The sequence below is a fragment of the Schistosoma mansoni genome, chromosome 1, assembly GCF_000237925.1.
Source record: "Schistosoma mansoni strain Puerto Rico chromosome 1, complete genome".
Lineage (NCBI taxonomy): Eukaryota > Metazoa > Platyhelminthes > Trematoda > Strigeidida > Schistosomatidae > Schistosoma > Schistosoma mansoni.
Window position 1 is genome coordinate 37,274,746 of NC_031495.1, and position 22,831 is coordinate 37,297,576.

The window sequence follows — 22,831 nt, forward strand, 5'->3', positions numbered from 1 at the left end:
TTGGGGTTTTTTTAAAGGGTCCCTGGAAAATGGATTAAAACTTTTTATATCTAAAACAAAGGACCCTTGGCTTTCGGGAAAAAAAAAATTAGGGAAGGAAAAAAAAGGAAAATACTTTCATTTTATTGATTTTGAAAAAGAAAAAATCTGAATTTTGATTGAATGGATGGAAATGAAAATTAGTTCATGATCATAATATGATCAAAGGGGAATATTTGATCCTGATATCTTTAGGGTATATAGTTTTATTTAACAGCACTGTTAAACAACAGTGTAAAATTCATATTTCATGTACTCGAATGCCCTGGTACGGTTGAGAGTGGGGAGAGTACGCTTTCCCTCTCTAAATGCTCTCACATGGCCACGCATATGTAGCCTATGACAGGGAAGTCTTACTCACTACCTTCTCGTAGCATTACTGTTGTTTACGAAGAGCGAATGTTCAGCGCTACCATGGGACTGAATCTCCTCACGATGCTCCACTGCTTTGTGGATCAGATCTTTAGGTCAAAGACTCTGGATGTGGCTCCTTAGGAAAATCACCTGCTTCTGTTTGGGCACCTGGACAGTATCATATCACTCACACAAATCAAATGAGATTTGTGTGGCGCATATTAATAGGACGGGACGCGCGTCCTGGATTCCACTGCTAGCCACTATCCATCTTTGCTTCCATAAGGCAATAAAATAAGAAGTTAAAAGGTGTTTTGTCAATGATACATTTATTATTGCATAGTTTTGTTCTTTTTAGATACAACAAGGTTCTATTTTATGCCATAAATACTGAGCTTTCAGCATAGAAGTAGATCTTACTTCATATCTTTTTTTGATTCAATGACAAAATCCTTAACAGCAGTCAGAAATCTTGGTACAACACCTAAATTACCATTACATCATATAATTGTTGACTAATTTCTGATATCTTCACAATGAAATGACGTCCAACATTCTTTTGTCAGTAGATTATAGAAATTATTTAAACATTTATTTTTTTTTAAAGAGTGAGTTTTGAAGTTTGTGACTTTGTTACAGGAATTTTCAAAATAGTAAATAAATCGTACTTTACCTAAACGTGCCGAATCTAGTTGATGGAGTGGGATGACAGAGTGAATAAAGTCTTACTGGCTAAATCATAATCGAGAATATTTATACATTCACGAATAAATACACATTTGTTATCCTGGAATAAAAGACACATATGTAAGCGATGGCTTGTATCTCTTTCCTTAGAAAATGAAGCTAGACCTTAATCGATGGCGTATGTTTATCTTTTCTCCTACGTATGATTTGCCGAAAGTATCACATATATCTTTTTTTAGATCTCAAATTTAACTGGGTTCAGTATCACTAATAAAACAAATTAAAAATTATTACAATATAAACGTTTGACTGATCATACTAACTCACAACTGCTTTATCAATGTTAACATCTAAATTTTAAGATGATGTTTACTTTCTAAAACCTGAAATCAGTATTATAGGATCATGTAGTTATCGCTGACGAGTTATCAACCCCAAGAACAACCAAACTTTGATCACGTTTTCAAATATTTTAAACTTTTACTTGCACCTTTAATTTATGGAAAACTTCTGGTTAATTCGCATGTCCTAAGTATACGAATTTTCGGGACACTAGTAAGTTATCGACAATCATTATGCCCAGTTTTTAGCGTTTATTTCGTTTATAGATCATGTATTTCAATTCATAAAGCGAATATGACTCAAAAGTGCTGTGGCTTTTGTTTGGTAATCACTGATTACAAGCAAAAATTTCTTGCTTGTTGACACTTGTTATTGTTGGATATTCATATATTTCAAAAGCCATATGTATCGATAACTCATAAGACATTGATTTTCTCCCCAATTCTTACTGATTGATAAGAAACGCAATTCTATACAGCAATAACTGAAGACGTACTTCATGTTTTTCTACTCTTTAGTGGGACCACTTTCACTCTAGACATAGACAAACTTTATTATTCAGTTAACATTTCAAGAAAGGCTATGAACTGCAATGTAACTGTTACTCAAATTCGACTAAATATTTGATTCTTCGTCACTAACTTGTTTTACGTTAATAGTTATTTTATCTGTTGAAGTTAATAAATATTTACTCAATAATTCTTAAATCACTATTTTATCTTTCTTCTCTTTCACTAACGTCATCTCAGTTTATAGTTTTTCCTTTCTTTTCATTTTTGCTTAGATAGTTATGGATTTTTCAATTATGATGTATGTTAAAAATAAACTGTTTGATGGGAGAAGTTGACATGCAATGAATAAGATATATTTAATTTTAAAAAAATGAACCTACCAAGCCAAGCGAAATAAAAACCAATTTTTTCTCCAAAGTAACTTCTGATATGATCCAAAGGTTGATATCTGTACCAACAACCCCATCTTGCCCAATACCAATATAAAATTTGACGTGGATTCATTTTTTCTGGATTTTTTAAATCTTCTTCATCTACTTCATATGGACCCTACAATTAATAGAGAAATATATTAATCTTTGCAAGAAATGATGATCATATTCAAATCAACAACTTTATTTAAATAATAAGAAGTTATGTTTACCAGTAATCTATTCACAAAATGAATTTCATTAAAATCAAGTCCATCGGTTAAGTGCTCTGGTGCGAGACTTGTAGGTCCTGGGTTCGAATCTCGCGAGGCGGGATAGTGGATGCGCACTGCTGAGGAGTCCCATAATAGGACGAAACGGCCGTCGAGCAGTGCTTCCAGGTTTTCCATGGTGGTCTAGCTTCAATTGACTCATGATTTCAACTATCAAGTGATATTGTTTAAAAGTTATAACTCAATTGTGAGCATCTGATTCATTCAACTAGTTAGTTTCGTGATGAATTTTATTATTTTCCCCATTTTTTGTTGTTTTTTTTTTATCTCCTGTAATACCGAACCAGAAAAGTTTCTATAAATCGAAATCTTTTCTCATCATCTATACAGGATGTTAAATATCAGTGTATCAAATGTTATTCGGTCGAAATTTTTTAATAACGATAAATATATCTGAAACTACATAAATGTTCAACTTCGCTATATGCAGGATTAAATTATGAAAACTTTTAATTAAGTTAAAAAAAAAGTGTTTCCCGTAATATTTTGTTTAGTTATAGTACTATGGATAAAATAGGGATTCAAATAAGGTATAATATGGTAACTTTATTTAACTAAATAAACATGTATCACAATCATATACACTTTTATAGAACAAATAATTGAACATGTGATAACACAAAAAATATGCATGATAAACATGTGACTCAATGTTACATGAGTTCTTTTGAGAATATATATATATGCTTGTTTACATTTGAACTGATTACCTCATGAATCGCGTACGCAGCATTGTAAACCTCTTCCTGTATAAGACGATCGATTCCAACTTGTGCTTTTTCACGGCTCCCATAAGCTTGAGTAGCTAAAATATCATATGCTACCTGATGTCTTTGAGTAGGGGTGAAATATGATTCTTTATTATCATGTCCAATGAATCTGAAACAGTATTGCAACATATATATGAGCGACAAACCTTATTTTAAATGGATTTTATCAACCTGTTATAAAAGAGTTGCTGTAATGAGTCATAACAACCATGTGATTTTTAAGACCATTTCCATTTATCGTATACTAAACTTGTCACCTAGACCCTAGTTCTTAAAATCTCATAGTATCACTATTTCTTACGAGGAAAGTGTAAATCAAGTCTGACTACGTAAATCTGTATTTTAGTGAATGTGTTTAGTAAAAAAAGCGATATCAAAACGCTAGTGAAAACATGAGAGAATCTACAAAAGAAATTGGCATCAATTATAATGCTCTACGACCTTTCCACATAAAATTTCCAAGGCTTATAGGTTGCAATCGTTTTGATTAATAAACGTATATTCACTTTAGCGTCGAAAAAAATGAGCAAACTTAATATTTATTTTCAAAGTCTTTCGATAATTTTTTATCATCAACCGAAACGCCGGTTATGCACGATTTATGGATAAGCTAAAATATATAACATTCAGAAATTTAGAGAAATCATTTAATTAAAATATTGAACCTGTAAATGAAGGATATCATATAAAAATAGAGAAAGCTTTCTCTGTTTTATGCCAAGTTCCAAAGAATCTACCTCAAGGAGCTAGATTATGGCTAATCTGTATAGCTGAAGCCATTTGGATCAACTCCAGAAAACCGAACTTATGTATCTAGGATAGATATATCCAGCCTCTTTGTTTATTTTGACCTACGACTGGATCACCGGATACCTAAACTAAATATTGAAAACCTCTTATCCCTTCCCATTTTTTTATTACATCTACCTTAATCTTGACATCCATCTTTACCGATTCACATGAACTCTTTTTTATCATAATCACCTTGATAACACCCCACTTATTATATTTACACAGAGATGTTATTATTATTACTGTTACTGTTATCATTATAACCTGAATTAACATTATGAAATTTTCCTACTGTGCATTTTATTCACACGATTTTTTTCATTTTTGCTATGTTACTATTATACTGTTTGTGACTGGACATTTTACTTCAAGTCATTCTGACGTTTATTAAGTGATCTTTCTAATTTGTAGTAGCACAATTTTGAAGTATATGTGTCGTAACAGATTGTCAAATTCATTAATACATACTTTATTTCGGCCTTTGTAAAATATCATAATTATAACTGTCGAGTCTGCTGATGAAGTTATAGAAAACAATTGTTCTCTCAGATATTCTTCATTTCTGGAATATTCTGGAAGATTCTGAAACTTTTACGATTAATTTCTAGATGAGATCAGTCTCTAAAATTTTGTCTTGAGCGGTAATGAACAATATGTAATAATTGAGTCTGAAAATGTTTGTTTAAGATTCGAAGTATTTTTGGATCCTCAATTGGTTTAAAAGTGGTAAAAATCAACTTTTAGTAAGGAAACAGTACAATCTACATGATTGATTATATGCTATGAATTAAAAAGTTATTTAGCTTCGTTAAATCGATACTTTATATACTCATAAACGTATTGCTTGATTAGTATATTTACTAGAAGAAATTCTAAAGTTATAAATTTCGATGGTTGTTTGTGATCCCGTATATACTTCCCACATATCATTGATCTTTGTGTATTCATAACCAGAATAAGTCTTCAGTATCGGTCAGCTATGATAACTAAATATTTGTGTGAGCAGGGAGATAACTACTTCATTTGTTAATTTATCAGCATTTTCCAATTAATTCAGCAAGATGGTATTGAGTATCATAGAAAACTAAATCCTTATTTTCAAAGTCTCACCATTAGGCTTTGAAATACCATATTTACAAGTCTGTGAGGTGAAGTCTCACCACAAAATTTCGAACAGCTGATTATCTGTAGAATAGATAAATTTTGAGAAATCAAGATACACATAATCCTGAAGTGCCACTTGAATAAGGTGGGAAAACTAAATAATGTATTGAACACTTAGGATAACCGGCTATTTTTTCTTACACATCTGTTTAATTATTCTTTTTTTGTCTGGTTTATTTTTACTGATATTCTTTAGCACGTGGTTTTGAGCTTTCACATTAATCGAGTTGAATTGTTTATACTCTGAATTTTAATGTAACAAATATACTTCTTCGAACTATCACAGTGATCAAAGTCTCACAACTGTATCCCCAAATGGAATATTGAGAGTTACCATGAACACTACTGATCAATATCTAATACTATACTGTAAAGGAATTCTCCCTTGTCCGTTTGCAGTTCTACCATTATAACTTATATTTTTGTAAATATATATACCAGTATAAATATATGAGATATACCGGATAGCGTGTGTGAGAACATAACAACAAGAACTTGTTATGATATAAGTTTTGTATGAATGTATGTTTTGTTTAGCATGAAAGTGAGCCCATAAATTTATTTTCAATTTCACTAGAGGAAAACATATCAGTTACGTTTTCTAGTTTATTTGGTTTAGTTTTCATCATTTGAATGGTGTTTCGATAAAAAAAATAACTAATGGAATGTTAAGTCACAATTCTAGATACCTAAGCCAATTAATTACTAGGGAAGTTTTCTTTCATATGGAATTAACAGCATATAATTATGTTCAATATTTAACCGTGCCACGTTTATAAAAATATACTTTTATCTCAAAATAATCATTCATGGACCTCAATACAGTAATCACAGATATCAAAAACACAATGTCAACGTCATCAAAGTTAGCTGACAAGATATTTTTAGCATCCAATTAATTAACATCAAAATGCCTTATGCATTTAGTTCGATGAAATGAAAAGCATATTTTTTCTCTGCATTATTTACTACTATATTGGGAATATTTACCAACCACAGTTTCATTGTCAGTATTTCACAAACTGTTAGACATGCCGTAGATAATCAACTTTCAACAAATCAATAAAAATAAATACATGAGGTAAATAATTATTATAAAAATATAATTACTAACTTTTCTAACTTGCTTTTCTTAAATGGACAAGTATAATATTCAGGTGGAGAATTCGGAACATTTTGCGACATTATAGATGGAATCCCAATTGTTTTCAAAAGAATCTCAGACCAGTTCTTCATTTTAGTGTTTTGTAACTTGAGATTTTTTGGTAGTTCAAATTTAAAAGGATATTAACAAGAAAACTTGACTTAATTAACTGAAAAAAAACACAACCTCATCTAAATACTTTTTAAATCTAGTTGTCAATCATGAAAATCTTGCTTATTTAGTTAGGTTGAGTATCTGAAATAACTCAGTGACAGATATATAGTATTTAGTTGTGAGAATTTCGTAAAAGCTACAATAAAGGTTATTCAGTTTCACTGGATTGATGTTAAATTAAACTAAAATCTATCATTAATTTTTACTTGCTAAGAAATGTTAACCCGAGTTTTTCAAAACCATCAAAACTAAACTTAATTAATGATTGATGTTACTAAGAGATGAAGTGAGCCTCAGCATTTATAGAGCTAGAAAGATGGACATTTTTTTCTCAAAGACATTGAGCATTGCATATTCAGAAATGTCACTAATCTTTAATGCTAGTATTGAAGTGAACAGTATATGTTACAATATTATTTTCCTTAAGTAGTAAAGCAGTTTTCTTAGTATTTCATTTATTTTCATCAAATAATACATTTTGTTTTCCGTCAGTCATCTTTTACTCATATGCATCAGAAATACCCTGTAATACCTGATGAAAATAACTGTTAACAATGACTGAGCGCTTATAATCGATCTTATGTATTTAATTACTCTGAAATATAAAAACTTTTCAACCATCAATGAGTAGATATGCGGTAACAAACGCAATTTTCAGTAACACCTGATTTATAAACACTTTTGTTTCTTAAATGAACATGAAAAGCCATAAAGTATGGGAAAATTCCCTACGATATTTCCTATTTTTGTGTTTATTTCCAACGAGTATAGGTGTTAACTAGAGGATATTTGGAAACTAAAATCTTGTGAACTTCTGTTTTGTCCTAGACTGAGTAAAACTCAGATTTCGCATAAGATTTAGTTAAATGTCTTCGGGTCACGCATCGACTACGTTTGATTACTGAGTCAGAATAGCAACAAAGCTAAACTTTTATCTAATATTATTGATGGTACCAATTCTTAATTGTAACTCCAAAAAAATTCGGCCTCTTCGGCACTTCGTTTGAAATTCCATTACTAGTTAATACTAGATAGACTGTTAATACTATGACTTAAATATTTTGTTGAGATGAGGAATAATTTTGATGAAATATTTATACATGCTTGGAGTAATCCCATTAACACTACCTCGGAATAAAATGTGGATGCTGATATAAATCAAAACATAAATTCTGAAACACTGGGTGTACATGGAGTAGAAACGAAGCTATTTTAAGTTGGCCAATAAATTGTAAGTCTAATGGGGTTCAAACGAAATATAAAATAAAACAACAAAAACAGAACGTCCTAATAAGTGATAGTTTAAAGATACTACACTGGACAACACGCCTATTAATTAAACAATAAAATACAAGCATTCTACATACTTCAAGAGGGGCTCGTAGGTTTAGACACTCAGCATGATGGCACATTAAGTCCCAAGAAATATGAAGCTTCAAGTAATGAGTCACCAAGCTTTCAGTCTTGACGTCTTCCTAAAAAGTAAGGGAGGTAAGTGAATTTCTTGTAAGGAAAAAACAGATCAGGAAATAAATTACAAATTTTATATTGGAATGAATGGTTGCGGCTGGTTTTTATTGCGAGCTTCAGTGGACATATACTGAATGTGCTACTCACTAAACTCGAAACTGAAACATTCCAGAAACTCTCTCATATTTCAAAAACATTAACTGGATTGACGCTACTTATTACGCTAATAAGTAAGCGAATTTTCATTATTGATAAATCAGCCACTTATACTGGAGGATGGGTCATTTTCTGATAGAGTTTCAAAACAAGTCGTAAGGTGTACTTATTTATATTAAAAAAAGGTAATGAATTCCTTTGCAAATATCTCAGCCATGATAGCTTTCCATCTAAAGGTTTCTAGACAACTTTTTTTGGTTTACAGTTAAGTTATATTTTGACTTTATTCCTTGGGTTATCCTCACTGTTACTGTTTGAATGTCATATTACATTTATTGTTTTCTAAAGCTCAAACCAGTTTTCAAAGAGAATCGATGAAGGATGATGAGAATTTATTTCGGTTATTTACAACACCATTGAATAGATTTTCCAATATATATATTTTTAAAACTATTCACAGTAACACCAAAATTATCTCTTCATGACAGGTTCATTTAAAGTCCAGTAATATTTACGCCATGATTCTGTAGGAATACTTGTTATTCAATTCCAGTCAAAAGGATAGTCTGAACTACCATAATCATCTTTAAATTGTGTGAAACTGCATTACTGTATAAATGATCTAAATTTTGCAGACAATATTTGGTATTACACTGTTAAGTCATGAAGGATAATGATTAAATTAACAAAATTTAGAATGATTTCCATGAAATGATATTATCCTTCGCCTTCATAATTGTAAGCAGTGCTTATCTCACCTCATTATTGCTATAAAAACAACACTTGAATAATCAGAGTACGAGGAAATGTGTCACGCACAGCAAGATGTCACTTTTAAGAAAATGAAAGAGAGAAAAATATGTACTAGTTATGCTAGTAAAAATGTAAAGAATGAACTTCTAAGAAGAATACAATCAAAGTAGATGGTATTACTAATGACAGTACAACTTTTCATGACTCTTCCTAAGAAGTCATAATAAACGAGCTATCTCCTATAAACCTATCGTTTCCTCGCTTTTTCTTATTCCATTATCAGCAAAAAGATTTCAACGGAAATACCTCGATGACATCTTTAAATCAAATGCAATTTATCAAATTTAGTGTTCAATGATTAATTCAGCAGTAAATATATGACTTTTACTACACATAAACCCATTTTGTTGAACTTCCTCTTTGTTTATATTGTAATAGCAGTGAGTGCAAGCAATGCTTCGGATACAGCTATCAAAAGAAATTTGAGAGCCTTTATAATTCTTTAATTCTGAGAGTACGTCTTACGAACTTAGCCTTCAATTACTTTCATCGAAGCGTTATGTATCAGACCTGTTAAAGCCAAAAATGGCCTAATAATATAGTTTATAACTTCAGCTTATATAATGTGTTCACGTCAAAGGACCTAACATATATTACTTAGGGTTTTTATTAAAATTGGAAAATGAATAGAATGTTAATATTTTTCAATCTCTACCTGACAACTAGAATTAATTCAAATCTAAAATTTTCTTTTCATTTAATAAACAAATTGATATAAACTATTGATCAGTAAATTTTATTTTGAGAAAAAATATAAAAAGGAATAATAATATGGAGTTATTTTTGAAAGTTACGATATATATAATGACCATAAGACAATGAAAACATTGGGATTATGCAGTTCAAATAAAAACAAATCCATAATCAAAACTCCTATTTATGATTAGAGTAAACGAAAATGAATTCAAATGTGACTTTTCGTACTATGACTAAAACGTTTAGTTATGTCATAATTATATTAATGGGATATCTTGAATTCAATTTTGTACTTTAGATTAAAAGTAATTACTTACTTACGCATGTTACCCCTCGTCGAGGAGCATAGGCTGCCCACAAGCACTCTGCATCCAACCCTGTCCTGGGAAATCCTTTCCAATTCTTTTAAGTTAACATTCATCCTTTCCATAAATGCTTCTATTTCCCAGTGTAATGTGTTCTTTGACCTTCCTCTTTTCCACTTCCCTTCCGGATTCCAAGTTAGGGCTTGCCTCGTGATGCAGTTTGGTGATTTTCTTAATGTATGTCCTATCCACTTCCAACGTCTTTTCCTAATTTCCTTTTCAGCTGGAAACTGGTTTGTCCTCTCCCATAAAACGCTGTTGTTGATAGTACTGGGCGAGTGAATGTTGAGTATTTTGTGTAAACAACTGTTTATAAATACTTGTACCTTCTTGACGATAGTTGTAGTAGTTCTCCACGTTTCAGCTCCGTATAGTAGAACTGACTGTCTTGATGTTCATATTGAATATTCTCACTTTGATATTGGTTGAGAGTTGTTTTGAGTTCCATATGTTCTTCAATTGTAGGAATGTTGTCCTTGCTTTGCCAATCCTCGCATCTTCATCTGGTACATCTAGTTCTAACAACTCTAACTATCAAGTCATACGGTAATCTGATATGCAAGGCAAATATTCGACATAATAGTCAGGTCTTAATTTTGCTGGCAGCTTAGTTGTTTGCATTTTAAATATCTAATAATCTTGTTCAGTTGTGTGTTGTTTTAACAGAATACTATTTGTTGTCTATCAAGGTATACAATACAGACCAGATTTTTGAGATCAGTCGTCCTCTGACCACATTCTTCATCAGCTCGATCTATCACGTACCGACTAAAGCATTATGTTTCTTAATGCATCGGTCATAAAAACTGTCACTACACAAGCTCATCGTATTCTTTCATAAAAACATAGTAATCACATAATACAATAAGAATAAATCAGTATAAGATTTAAGATATTTCGCAACCATTTGTCAGATATTCAGCTATGCTAGCATTATTTAAGTTCTGTATTTTCTGAATATGGAGAAATTTTTCTAAATGAAGAATGATAATGCATCATTCATATTAGAATACAATTTTCTCGAAGAAATATTGTCATAGAAATATGATGAAGTAAATCATCATTATTTTAATTAATAGTATTGGTGAATTGTGTAGTCGAAAATATTTCAAAAATACTCGTCAGACTTCTATCATAACTAGAATAACTCGTCTCCAAGGATTTTACATTTGCATAGTAACTTGGATCTATTATAGATTTGTATTTGAATGATGCGAAATAAACATGTAACCAAACAAGATTCACCTAAGCCTCTTTTACTTTCATCCAAGTCTGATACATAGATTTGTACAGTTGAATTTATGGTTTAAGGTATTTGACTGTCGAACGCAACAACGAAACATTACCGAAAGGTTGAAAACGTAGGGGTGAACAGTATGATTTATCATATATTAGTTGTTTGAATCTTCCTATAGACGTTTAGAACTTCGATTGATCAATCTCTTATTGGCATATGTGTATCGTGTGCGGATTGTCTCGATATTACCTTAAGTCATAAGCATTATAAACAGACATAGATGATGACTAGCAGTGAAATCCAAGATGCAAGTTTAGTTCAATTTTTGGACTCGTCAGCTAGATGTATCAGAATTTCAGAGTTGATGTTCATTCCGGAACTCGAACTCAGTGTCCTTCACTCCAAACGCCATAGCATTATCTACTTAAACATTTTGAATTTTATCCGCTATTGTTGGCACAATCAGAAGTATAACCTTTAGGTTATTCAGTCAATAGTGACCATCTGAATGACTGACTTAAATGATATGACTGTTCTCCAAGTGCCAACCAATACCGAGTGGTTGAAATCTTAACTGCATCAGAGCCTTTATAAAAAATATTTTGGGAATCATTCAAAAAATAACCTTAAGTTCTTTTGTATTGTTTGTATTGTTCACCCCATTGCACAGGCTAGTGGCTATCAGAACTCAGTAGCTAAGTGGATAACATAATGGCGCTTGAAGCGAATGGCACTGGGTTCTAGTCCCGGAGTGAACATCAACTCTTAGATTCATGCACATCCAGCCGAAGAGTTCAAAATTTAGACGAAATGTGCGTCCAGGATCCCACTGCTAGCCATCATCCATCTTTGATTATATTGCTTAATAACCTTAAATATTCTTAAAGTTAAATAATCAAATTCATGGTTTTATTTTCTGACATTTCTACAGTCAATATTTGAAGAGTCGTTTTCTAAATGAGGTATCCATTTGATAGCCTCAGATTCTCCTGTATTTTATTAGTTATTTTCACTATTATAAAGTTCACTTAATTGCTTAGCACTCTGATACTATGCTTTTCATTTTCAATCTATCGAGGATTAAGTGACCTCATAATACTTTGTTTTGTAAAGACAAAATTAATCGGATTAATTAATTGTTGTTGATTTTTTGCCCTTGATTAGTATACCATATGATATATTTAGTCCGTACTCCTACTAGAGATTGGTAAAGGATTTTGTTCTGTTAATCTTGATTATGTTTACGTATTTAAATCAAGTCCGTCAGGTTTAATATTTAAAAATTCCTGTTTTTATACTTTCTATATCAAAAATCTTTATTTCACATGTTTTACTTTATCCAACTAAATTATCCAGTTACATTCAACTTATTAAAACAAAACAAATCCCTAGATCTTTTCAACCAAACAATTAAATAATCATGTAATGAAAAAGAAAATTTTTTCTGTACTTAAATTACTTGTTGTTTCTAAGTACCAAATATCTATTTTGTCAAGTCATATACTAATAGCATGTTTTTTTAGGTATACTAACATTTATTTACTATTGTTGCTTGGCGCACCAATCGGCATTCAACCCAAATGAGTGTTGTTGTACAAAAGTGTGCGCGAAAATTGCAAAATACAAATAAAAAGTGTAGAGAGGCAACAAATATGTGAAATAGAAAACTGTTACTTTATACATATACAAATTTTGATTATTTTAGTAAATGTAGTTTCAATGAACATTTTTCAACTTCTGTTTGCAATTGAAAGAGTTTCATTAACCAATAAACTCATAATCTCAGTTATAACATCGAGATAAAATTTTTTTAAGAAAACTGCATTATTTGTACGATAGTAACAGATCATCAGACGGAATGTAATAATGTACAAATGAAAATATCTTCTAACACAAGCAAAGATAGATAGTGGCTAGCAGTGGAATCAAGAACGCGCGTTTCGTCCTATTTGGGACTCGTTAGCTGGATGTACCTGCGTCTCAGAGTTGATGTTCACTCTGGGATTCGAACCCAGTCCCTTTCGCTTCAAACGCCATTTCGTTATCCACTCAGCTACTGAGTCCTGATAGCCACTTGCTTGTGCAATGGGGTGAAGTTTGACGGGTCCCAAATAGGACGAAACGCGCGTCCTTGATTCCTCTGCTAGCCACTATCCATCTTTCCTTATAATGCTTGTGAATTAAGGTTATATCGAGGCAATACGCACAGTATGCACATATACCAATAACAGACTGACCACTTGCAGTCCCAAACATCAATGGGAAGATTCAAATAAACAATACTAAGTGAATCTTCTAACATAGTTACATTTCTCACACTGAGTTTTTGTGTATAAATCAATTAAATAAAAGTTCGTAATGGTGGTTTTGAAACATGGAATTATTGCAGAAATACAGTACGGCAAAGTTTTAAATAATTCATTTTTAACGGAACATTTATTCTATTTTTTTATGGAACCCTACAATACACTTGTAAGATTCATCTTTGAAATAGTTTAAATTCATAAATAACTAAACAATGATACATAAATACAGCACATTCGACTACCTATGATCTACCTCTTGTGTTTATTAGAGTTTTTTCTTAGAAATTACTTGACAATTTATATATTTCTTGAAATTTCGAGATTTTAATCAACTGCTGAATGTTATCTTTCGAATTCACTTTTCAGTACTTGTGATTTCTGTAGCGTAACTCTTGATTTTACAGTACTATACTGAGTGTTTCTAGGACAATTTATCACCAAATTGGTTCAAAAACGCTACCATTATAAATCGAACTACTTCAACAACTTTGGAATAGCTGTTTAAACATGTTTTTTAATTGTTTAAATTAAATATTTGGTATTAGATGGATAATTCGCTCTATTTCGTAAACGAGGTGTTATGCAATTCAAAGGGTCAAGTTGATTTGTGCACACTATTATGTTAAATAAATAGCTACTTGGATTTTGTTTCGGGACTCATTACGGTATTAGTTAATTTCTATCTAGCAAATTTACTGAGGACACTTTTCCGTCCGATTTATCTGCACTGTCACAGAAAATAATATTGTTTGAGATAATGAGGACCACTAATCATAATTTTCATCATTTACTTGGAACCTATGGATATATTGCTGGAAATTAACTTGAGCGATGCATGTTGCACGACCTACATTAGTATCTAAATCCTAAATATAGCTTAGTATCAGTTGGTACTACCGTAGAGTTACGTGAGTAGATTACCATTTTACAACTGCTGATTATGATATTCAATTACTGGATTAAAATTCGTTGGATTAGACTGTAATATTAATTTCAACTGGAATGTTTTCTCCCTTTGTCGAACGAACTCAATAATAAGCGAGTAATCTGACCAAAATTTGTGCATTTCTCTAAAGGCTTAATTGTAGTTTGGAGTTCAACAATTGATGAAAAGTGTTGTTCAACTCTTAAAAAAAAGAATTATTTATGGTGAGTAACCGGTTCTCTTTGTTTAATCTATATAACCGCCAGAAAAGTTACATTTAAAACAAGAATTAAACATGACGGTTACTTATTGATTGGAGTATTAATGAAATTAAAATCTATTTCCTGACCTTTTATATAAACATCACGTTTCATTGTTTGAGCATTGATTTATTGAAGAGAAAATTCCTTGTATCAAAGTATTATTATTAAGCAGGTCGTAAGTTCCATATTATTCCCCTTAATAATTAAATTTTAGGGCAGATATCTTACTTCAATTTTTATCTAGAGTAGGGAAATTTGACTGAATACATTTTAAGCATTAAATTAGACTAGAAAAAGAAAACGTTCAGTTGATAACGAAGAAATCAATTGTTAGTTTGAAATTTTATCCATTGATATAACTAACAACTAAACGTACTTTCTCAATTTGTACTCCGATTGTTTGTAAATTATCTTCAAATGTTTTTCGATAAATACTATTGATCTTTTTCACTTTATTGATTATATTTTCATTTACTGGTTCATCCCAAACTAAAACATAATCTTGGAAGGGAAATATGACATACAATGAAATATATGATCATTCATTCAATGTAATTTTGAAGTCAATACTTTTGCATACAAAAGCTTTGATGTAACATAATTGATGAAAAATATATAAGCATAAAGTATAGATTAAGTGATATTAGTTTTCAGAAGGGGGTTTTCTGGAGATTTTAGTAATTTTATATAGTTGAGATTATGAGTCAATTGGATTGGTTGAAGTTAGACATTAACACCGTTGGATGCCGGCTCATTGGTCCATTGGTTAAGTACCCGCGCGCGAGACTGATAGGTCCTGGGTTCGAATCTCGCGAGGCGGGATAGTGGATGCGCACTGCTCAGGAGTACCATAATAGGACGAAACGGCTGCCCAGTGCTTCCAGGTTTTCCATGGTGGTCTAGCTTCAATTGACTCATGATCTCAACTATATGAAATATGATATTAGTTTTGTCAAACTATAATCTATTCTGAAAATTAGGAAAATGACAAATGATTATATTCTAATTATCTTATCTCTGAAATAAAAAATATATCAGCATTTATAGTTGATTAGTTGAAAGACAATTACTCTATTTCACTGAATCCACTAAGAATTTGAATCTTAATAGTAAATGAAAGTTATAGTTTAAAACTCAAACCAAAATCTTGTATAGTCATCGAATTCCAAGCATTTGTAATTGATATATCCTAGAATCTAATATTATATAATAATATTAATAATAACCTACATTTTTTAAAACTGTAGTTAGTTTTGTGGATACTGCAAAATACCTAACGAGAACTTTTGGTAACTTATCATTCTATTTCTGACGTCATTAACTCAAGTGGTCATGATTTCCTATTACGGTTTTAATAATCCTTACCAAAACTTGTCACCAATAAGCACATGGTCGGTATCGAATAAAGACAAGAATTACATTTCAGTTATGCGAAACTTCTATAAAATCATCTTATGAAATAATTGTCGTAATATTTCATAATATTGAATAAAAGGGTATCTCTATTTTGACAAATGTAATCACTCTGTTATATCCTGATAAGAATAATGAATGGTAACTTTGGGATCTATTTATTGACCAATATTATGCATATATTTTTTATCGTATAATTGCTAAATAACTAAACTATTCATATTCGTGTTCCCCTTATTATAAGCTTTATTTTGACCTATAGACTATCATTATACGATTTACCATTCTTGAGTTATCCCTAGTCTATTATTTACTATCTCCCCTATTCACAGCGACATTTAGCTAAATCTTATACACATGTTATTTTTATGGTACGATGTGGTCAGTCTATTTGGTATATAAACTCAGTATGTTTGGAATATAATGTTTCATACCGCAGAGGCTGTTCTAGACTTAACTGGCTGGGTTAGTCAGAAAGCAGGACCGATACGTACTCTAGACTGCTCGTACAGTTTTCGTGTGCCACTGTTCCAATCGATAATTCGCAGCTCTCTGATTGACGGTCTTATCACGTCATACGTTAACAGGGCATCCACTTGGCCACAAGTTATAACACACTCATAATCCGAATGTGTGTATAGACGATTTATCTCAGTGAAATAAACGCGATAATTCGTCTTGTAGATACGATATAAAATAATGTTAAAAACTGTTTAAGCAATGTGTTTTCAACATTTGAATAAACGACCATGCTTCACTTTAATGAATTTATTGAATGTCATTAGAATCAAACGAAGCTAGTGCAACTGTTTAATGAAACATTTTGGAAAGATATGAAAAAAACTGGGAATCATTGTTTGAAATGGCTTGAAATTATACAAATAATGTTTCCTGTTTGTACGAATAAGCATATATGGCTTATAAACAACATAGCATTTGTGTTCAATGATTCCGAAGTTATGAAATTTCTACGGCATATGAAACTAAAATCTTCGGTTACGTTTATTTACTTACTGTTTTAGAATTTACAACTACTAGTCTAGATCTGTTCCCTCTGATATGTCAGTGCTGTGAATTATAACAATATTAAGTAATTTGTTCTGGAACTATAGCCGTGAAATATGTATTTTGCAGTAAATTTCATCTCACAAGTTTTGTCAGATTTTGTGTTATCTTTATATGACAGAATCTCAGAATTGTATAATGTAACTATATTTATTTAATAATTTACTTATTTAAATATTGGGAACAAAGATATCTGACATTAATCTCCATTATTACTAGTTTCTGAGGGTTTCGGATATATCTAATAACATTCGATTATTTTTCATAAGTCTTAGACTGAAGTCTACGAAAGCTTTCTGTAAAACATAATAAAAAATATGTAAGAGGGACCTGGAAATGTATTCATTCAAATTGTTATTTGTAATTTATAAATACAACCCAGTAACTTACCAATTTTTCTTTTTCCATCATTAAAGTAATATCCAAAATCTGAGTGTATTTGACTCTGTACAGAACAGAAAAATAATAATGCATTAGATATTTAAATATTATAAATGAAAATATATCGGTAATGAAAACCTCATAATAAGAGACGCAACTAGAGTTTATCGTAAAGAAAGGATGTGGACTTACCGAAAAATAATTGAGAAATACTTGGATGTGTTTAATTAAAGTTATAGATCTTTTAGTCCAGAAAAGTGTTTCAAGTATAATCTTAACTGAACATTAGAGTTCTTGTGTTTATTGATATCTATGATTATACTTGTTTTTATCTTAACTATTACTAACATTAAATTCACTTGGTATTGTTTGTTTGAATCTTCTCATTGATGTTTAGGACCGCAATTGATCAGTCTCTTATTGGCATATGTTCATACTGTGCGTATTGCCTCGATATAGACATAATTCACAAGCATTATAAGCAAAGATGGAAGTGGCTATCAGGACTCAGTAGCTGAGTGGATAACGTGATGGCGTTTGAAGCGACCTGTACTGAGTTCAAGTCTCAGAGTGAACATCAACTCTGAGATGCAGGTAAATCCAGCTGACAAGTCCCAAATAGGATGAAACGCGCATCCTGGACTCCACTGCTAGTCACTATCCATCTTTGCTTACTATTAATAACATTTTTAGCAGTCGATGTTTCGGAATCGCAATGTGCAGAATAAATTTTCTCCACTAAACGACAGACATAACAAAACTGACTGATCTGAATGGGTTCTAAACTTTTTACTGTTTCAGCTAGTGTATATTAGCCATCCAGACTCAACTAGATAGGAGATGAATTATTGGCGAACCTTACGGTCATAATGTATTTGACAAGACTAGTTTATGAACGAACCAATCAGATTTAGGATTACAGGTCTTGGATTTTGGAGCGAAATTCATTCATCCGTTTGGCTGAATAGCGTTTTGACATCATAGATGATGTCTGTTCGTGATGAGAGCCTTAAATCTAATTCCTAATTCTAACCACAACCATAAATCACAATCCTAATTCCTCACACTGATTTATAACCCTCATTTAACACTAGTAAGTAGATGGACACATTAATGTTCACTTTAGCGTCATTCAAAGGTCATCCATAAGTTATTGTCTCACCATTTATTTAACCACGAAGCTATTGAATTTTCAAATAATCTGGTTATTCACATTAGTGTTTTTAGCTACTCCAACATTAATCTGGTGATTTACTACTAGATAAATTCTGAGGTTATTTTATATAACTGGAGTATACGTATATGGGGATACTTTTCACTTCTCTTTTGGTCCTGTTCAGCAAAGATAAAATAGTGAGAAATTATTGAAACCATTATTTTGGTATTCATTACGTCACACACAATAGGGAAATTGACTAATCCACTCAAAAAGATTTATGCTTGATTGGACTTCTGAAATAAACGATGTTTATCAGAGTCAGTAGGACTTTGAGCATCAATTATTACTTTCAAGTATATGTATGGAAATATGGCATAATATATAGTGGCAGAGTAGTTATGTTTAATTTCGGTTTTAGGTTTTCCGTAATCATTTATGCTGTTGAGTATTATAAATATATTATACGGCATAATCCGTCATAAAATTCGCAAAGCAACGTTTTTAAAGCTAACATTTCATTTCAAATCACAGAACTTCTAATAATTGAGTTACGAATTGACTCAACACAACAGATTTCTATTATATTAATAATAACAGATTATATTGAATAAAAGTTATCTGAACCAATTAAATTTTTCTTTGGCTTCTTATAAACTGGAACCAGGATAGATCCGTAAAACATTATTCGTGACCATTAATAAATATTACTAATAACAACAACATAGTCCAACTATAGAAGTCAGTTTGTACTTCGGGAAAGTAAAGTTAAACATAGAGAGATTTATTCAAAAGTGATAATAATTAATACATGAAAAAAACTGCAGGAAATATAAGTAGGCAAAAGTATTAACAAACTGAATGATTAAATGAGCATATGAAATTATTAAGCTGGTGTGGAAAGAAAATATTGGTGGCAATAGTCATACTTGGTTGAAAACTCTATGACTTCTATGACTCTATCACTTCGTTAAATCAAAAAGATAATGTTTAATTACATATGATCTAGTCAAAAAAGTGATACAATCAGATTTCTGTGTTAAAACGTATGGGTTACTTTAAATGGTATTTTATCTTTGAAATAACAAACTAAAAGAACGATCTTTAGCTAAGAAAAGTGTCATAGTTAATTTGCTACTGCTAGTGTTTATTTCATCATGTTATCTATTTTATGATGCAGAATAGGGAAATACAATCGAATGTATAGTATCATACCCTACTTGATATTTGTGCTTTATAATTAATGAACTAATTTAAGAAAAGGTGAAAATGAAGTTTATCAGAATGATATGATATATTTGCGCAATACATTTCGAACAATCTGATCATACATATACTTGTTAAGACATTTTTATATAAAAAGCCCTCAAGGACGTATGCTTTGGTTTGTTGAAGCCTTGGCTATACGGGAATTGAAATCCCCTTTTATGTGTTCAAAAACAATTTGTTGTTACCCTTAACCTACCCTGGTAATGCTGATTTGTTATCCAGAATGGTCATCATATTGTTTCTGTGTACTTTATTTATTTTCTTTCTTTGTTACGGCTTACCCTTAACCTGTCTAGTTGACCTTTTAACTTTCATATAAAAATGTCTTAACAAGTATATATGTAATCAGATTGTTCGAAATGTATTGCGCAAATATATTCACATAATTCTGATAAATTTAGTCTTCTCATTGGATTATAGAATTTCGTCAAAGGGACTAATTATACGCAAAGATGGATAGTGGCTAGCAGTGGAATCCAGGACGCGCGTTTCGTCCTATTTGGGACTCGTCAGCTGGGTGTACCTGTATTTCAGAGTTGATGTTCACTCTGGGACTCGAACCCAGTACCTTTCGCTGATCAATTACAGTTCTAAACATCAATGGGAAGATTCAAACAAAAAATACCAATTGAATTTAAAGGGACTAATTGTTTTAAAAAAGTGAAAAATTAAAATCCTAAATATTTGTTTATTTTATCAATTAATCTTGTTTGAAAGACTAAATAACAGTTATTAAATTCGATTAACAGAACAGGGAAGTTTAAAATAAAATGATCTCATTGGTAAACTGGTAAGTGTTCAGTTCATACAATCAATCATTAACTAGTTCACTCTGTTAAATATGGTTTGAGTATGTGCAATTATAGGTAATAGTTTCATTGTCTTAGAAAACTAATCCGTATATAAATGATTCGTGTATACAATACAAACTGTTTAATCAGTATTTATTTTTATTCAAAAAATATGAGATTATAGTTTAAAGGAAACCAAATAGGGATTTTACACAAAGGAGTCACTAATAAATGGGTAGACATTTTAAGAATTGGAAAGATATTACTGATATAAATCAAAGTAAGTTAAAGTTCGATAAACGATTTCACAAAATGAAGTCATGAAACATCACAGTAAGAAAATAAAAAATGTTGATAGCTAAAAATATAATTTATACGGATAAAAGTTTTAAAGGAAACTAACTAGCCTTGATGGCAGTTTCTTGTTTCTGTGTGAAGTGTAATTGATAAGTTTCGTAAAACTAAGTGAAACACCATTTTGGGTTTAGTTTGCCTAAATACGGTAATGTAGTAGGTAGCGACAATACATTTCAATATTTTGAAAAGGCTTTTTTTCTTCACATTATCATTTATTTCAAGCATAAGTATTGATGGTACATTTAAGCATTTTTTCATAGGTTCAATACTAGTACTTAAAGACTGTCAACTGAAGTAGTTAGACGAAACTACATCAAATTATGATAAATTAATGTTCAGACCTCTTGAAACAGAAATTAGATTGTAAGAAGGACTTGACACGCATGACATTGATCACCACCCAGTGATCAATCAATTGAGATAACATCTCAGTCCTACAGGAGGTCAGTCGCGGCCCGAATAGCTTAATGGTACCGTCTCTGACTGTGAAGCTGAGTGACACGGGATTGAATCCGTTAGGTACCACCAGTTCCCTCAAGATTACAGGTACACCTTGCTGACGAGTGACAAGTAACACGAAACCCGGGTCCAGGTTTTCCTGTTGACCACCTTCAATCACCATCTTATCTCGACAAAGTGCACGCAGTGTCGAGCCACTTAGACTAGTGGCCACATTGCAACTTGATCGATAGCATTCGATCAGCACTAAGAAGGACTTGACATGCACGACATTGATCACCACCCAGTGATCAATCAATTGGGATTGTAAAACATTTACTCTATTCTTTCAGTTTGATTTGATTGTAAGAAATATTTAGACAAAAATAGAACAATAGGACGAAACAGCCGTCCAGTGCTTCCAGGTTTTCCCTGGTGGTCTAGCTTCAATTGACTCACGCTTTCAACTTTGAAAATACTAAATCTCCACAAAACCCCTTCTGATAAAAAGAAACTACTTCATATCATATTCAATTTTATTATCTATTTAATTTTAATTTTAACCATTAGTAATTAAATGATAGGTATATTGTAAATTTATAGAACCATGAAGAATGAAAATTATCTATTTGTTGATTATTAGTTTTACCGTGCTATCATTTTGTATAATTTCATTTCAAAGTATCATTATTAGTGCAGCTGTCTTCATTTAAAGTTATATAATCATTGAACATATTTTCTAAATTTGGACAGTTTATTCATGAAACATCATGAGTATAATTTTACTTAAACCAGTACTTTAAATAACCTGGTTTCATTTTTTTTTTAAGTTAGATATTAACACCGTTGCATGCCAGCTTAGTGGTCTAGAGGTTAAGCGTTCACGCGCAAGACCGAAGGTTCTGGGTTCTAATCCAGTGTGCAAGATCATGGATGCGTACTGCTCAGGAGTTTCATACTAGGACGAAACGGCTGTCCACTGCTTCCAAATTTTTCATAGTGGTCTAGTTTTAATCGATTCATGAATTCAACTATTAAATCAACCATAA

The 22,831-nt window shown here is 31.4% G+C and overlaps 1 protein-coding gene across 1 annotated transcript in view; it reads right to left on the reverse strand.

Moving 5' to 3' along the window:
• The window catches only part of Smp_083770 (putative anoctamin), a gene marked incomplete at both ends in the record, with an annotated part of 42,433 nt that extends 35,834 nt beyond the window's left edge, over positions 1 to 6,599 (reverse strand). The window contains 3 exons of the mRNA XM_018794297.1: positions 2,315 to 2,483; positions 3,348 to 3,516; positions 6,478 to 6,599. Of these exons, the coding sequence (XP_018648724.1) occupies positions 2,315 to 2,483; positions 3,348 to 3,516; positions 6,478 to 6,599 (460 nt within the window). The remainder of the gene's footprint in view (positions 1 to 2,314; positions 2,484 to 3,347; positions 3,517 to 6,477) is intronic.
• Between the last annotated feature and the right edge of the window lie 16,232 nt (positions 6,600 to 22,831).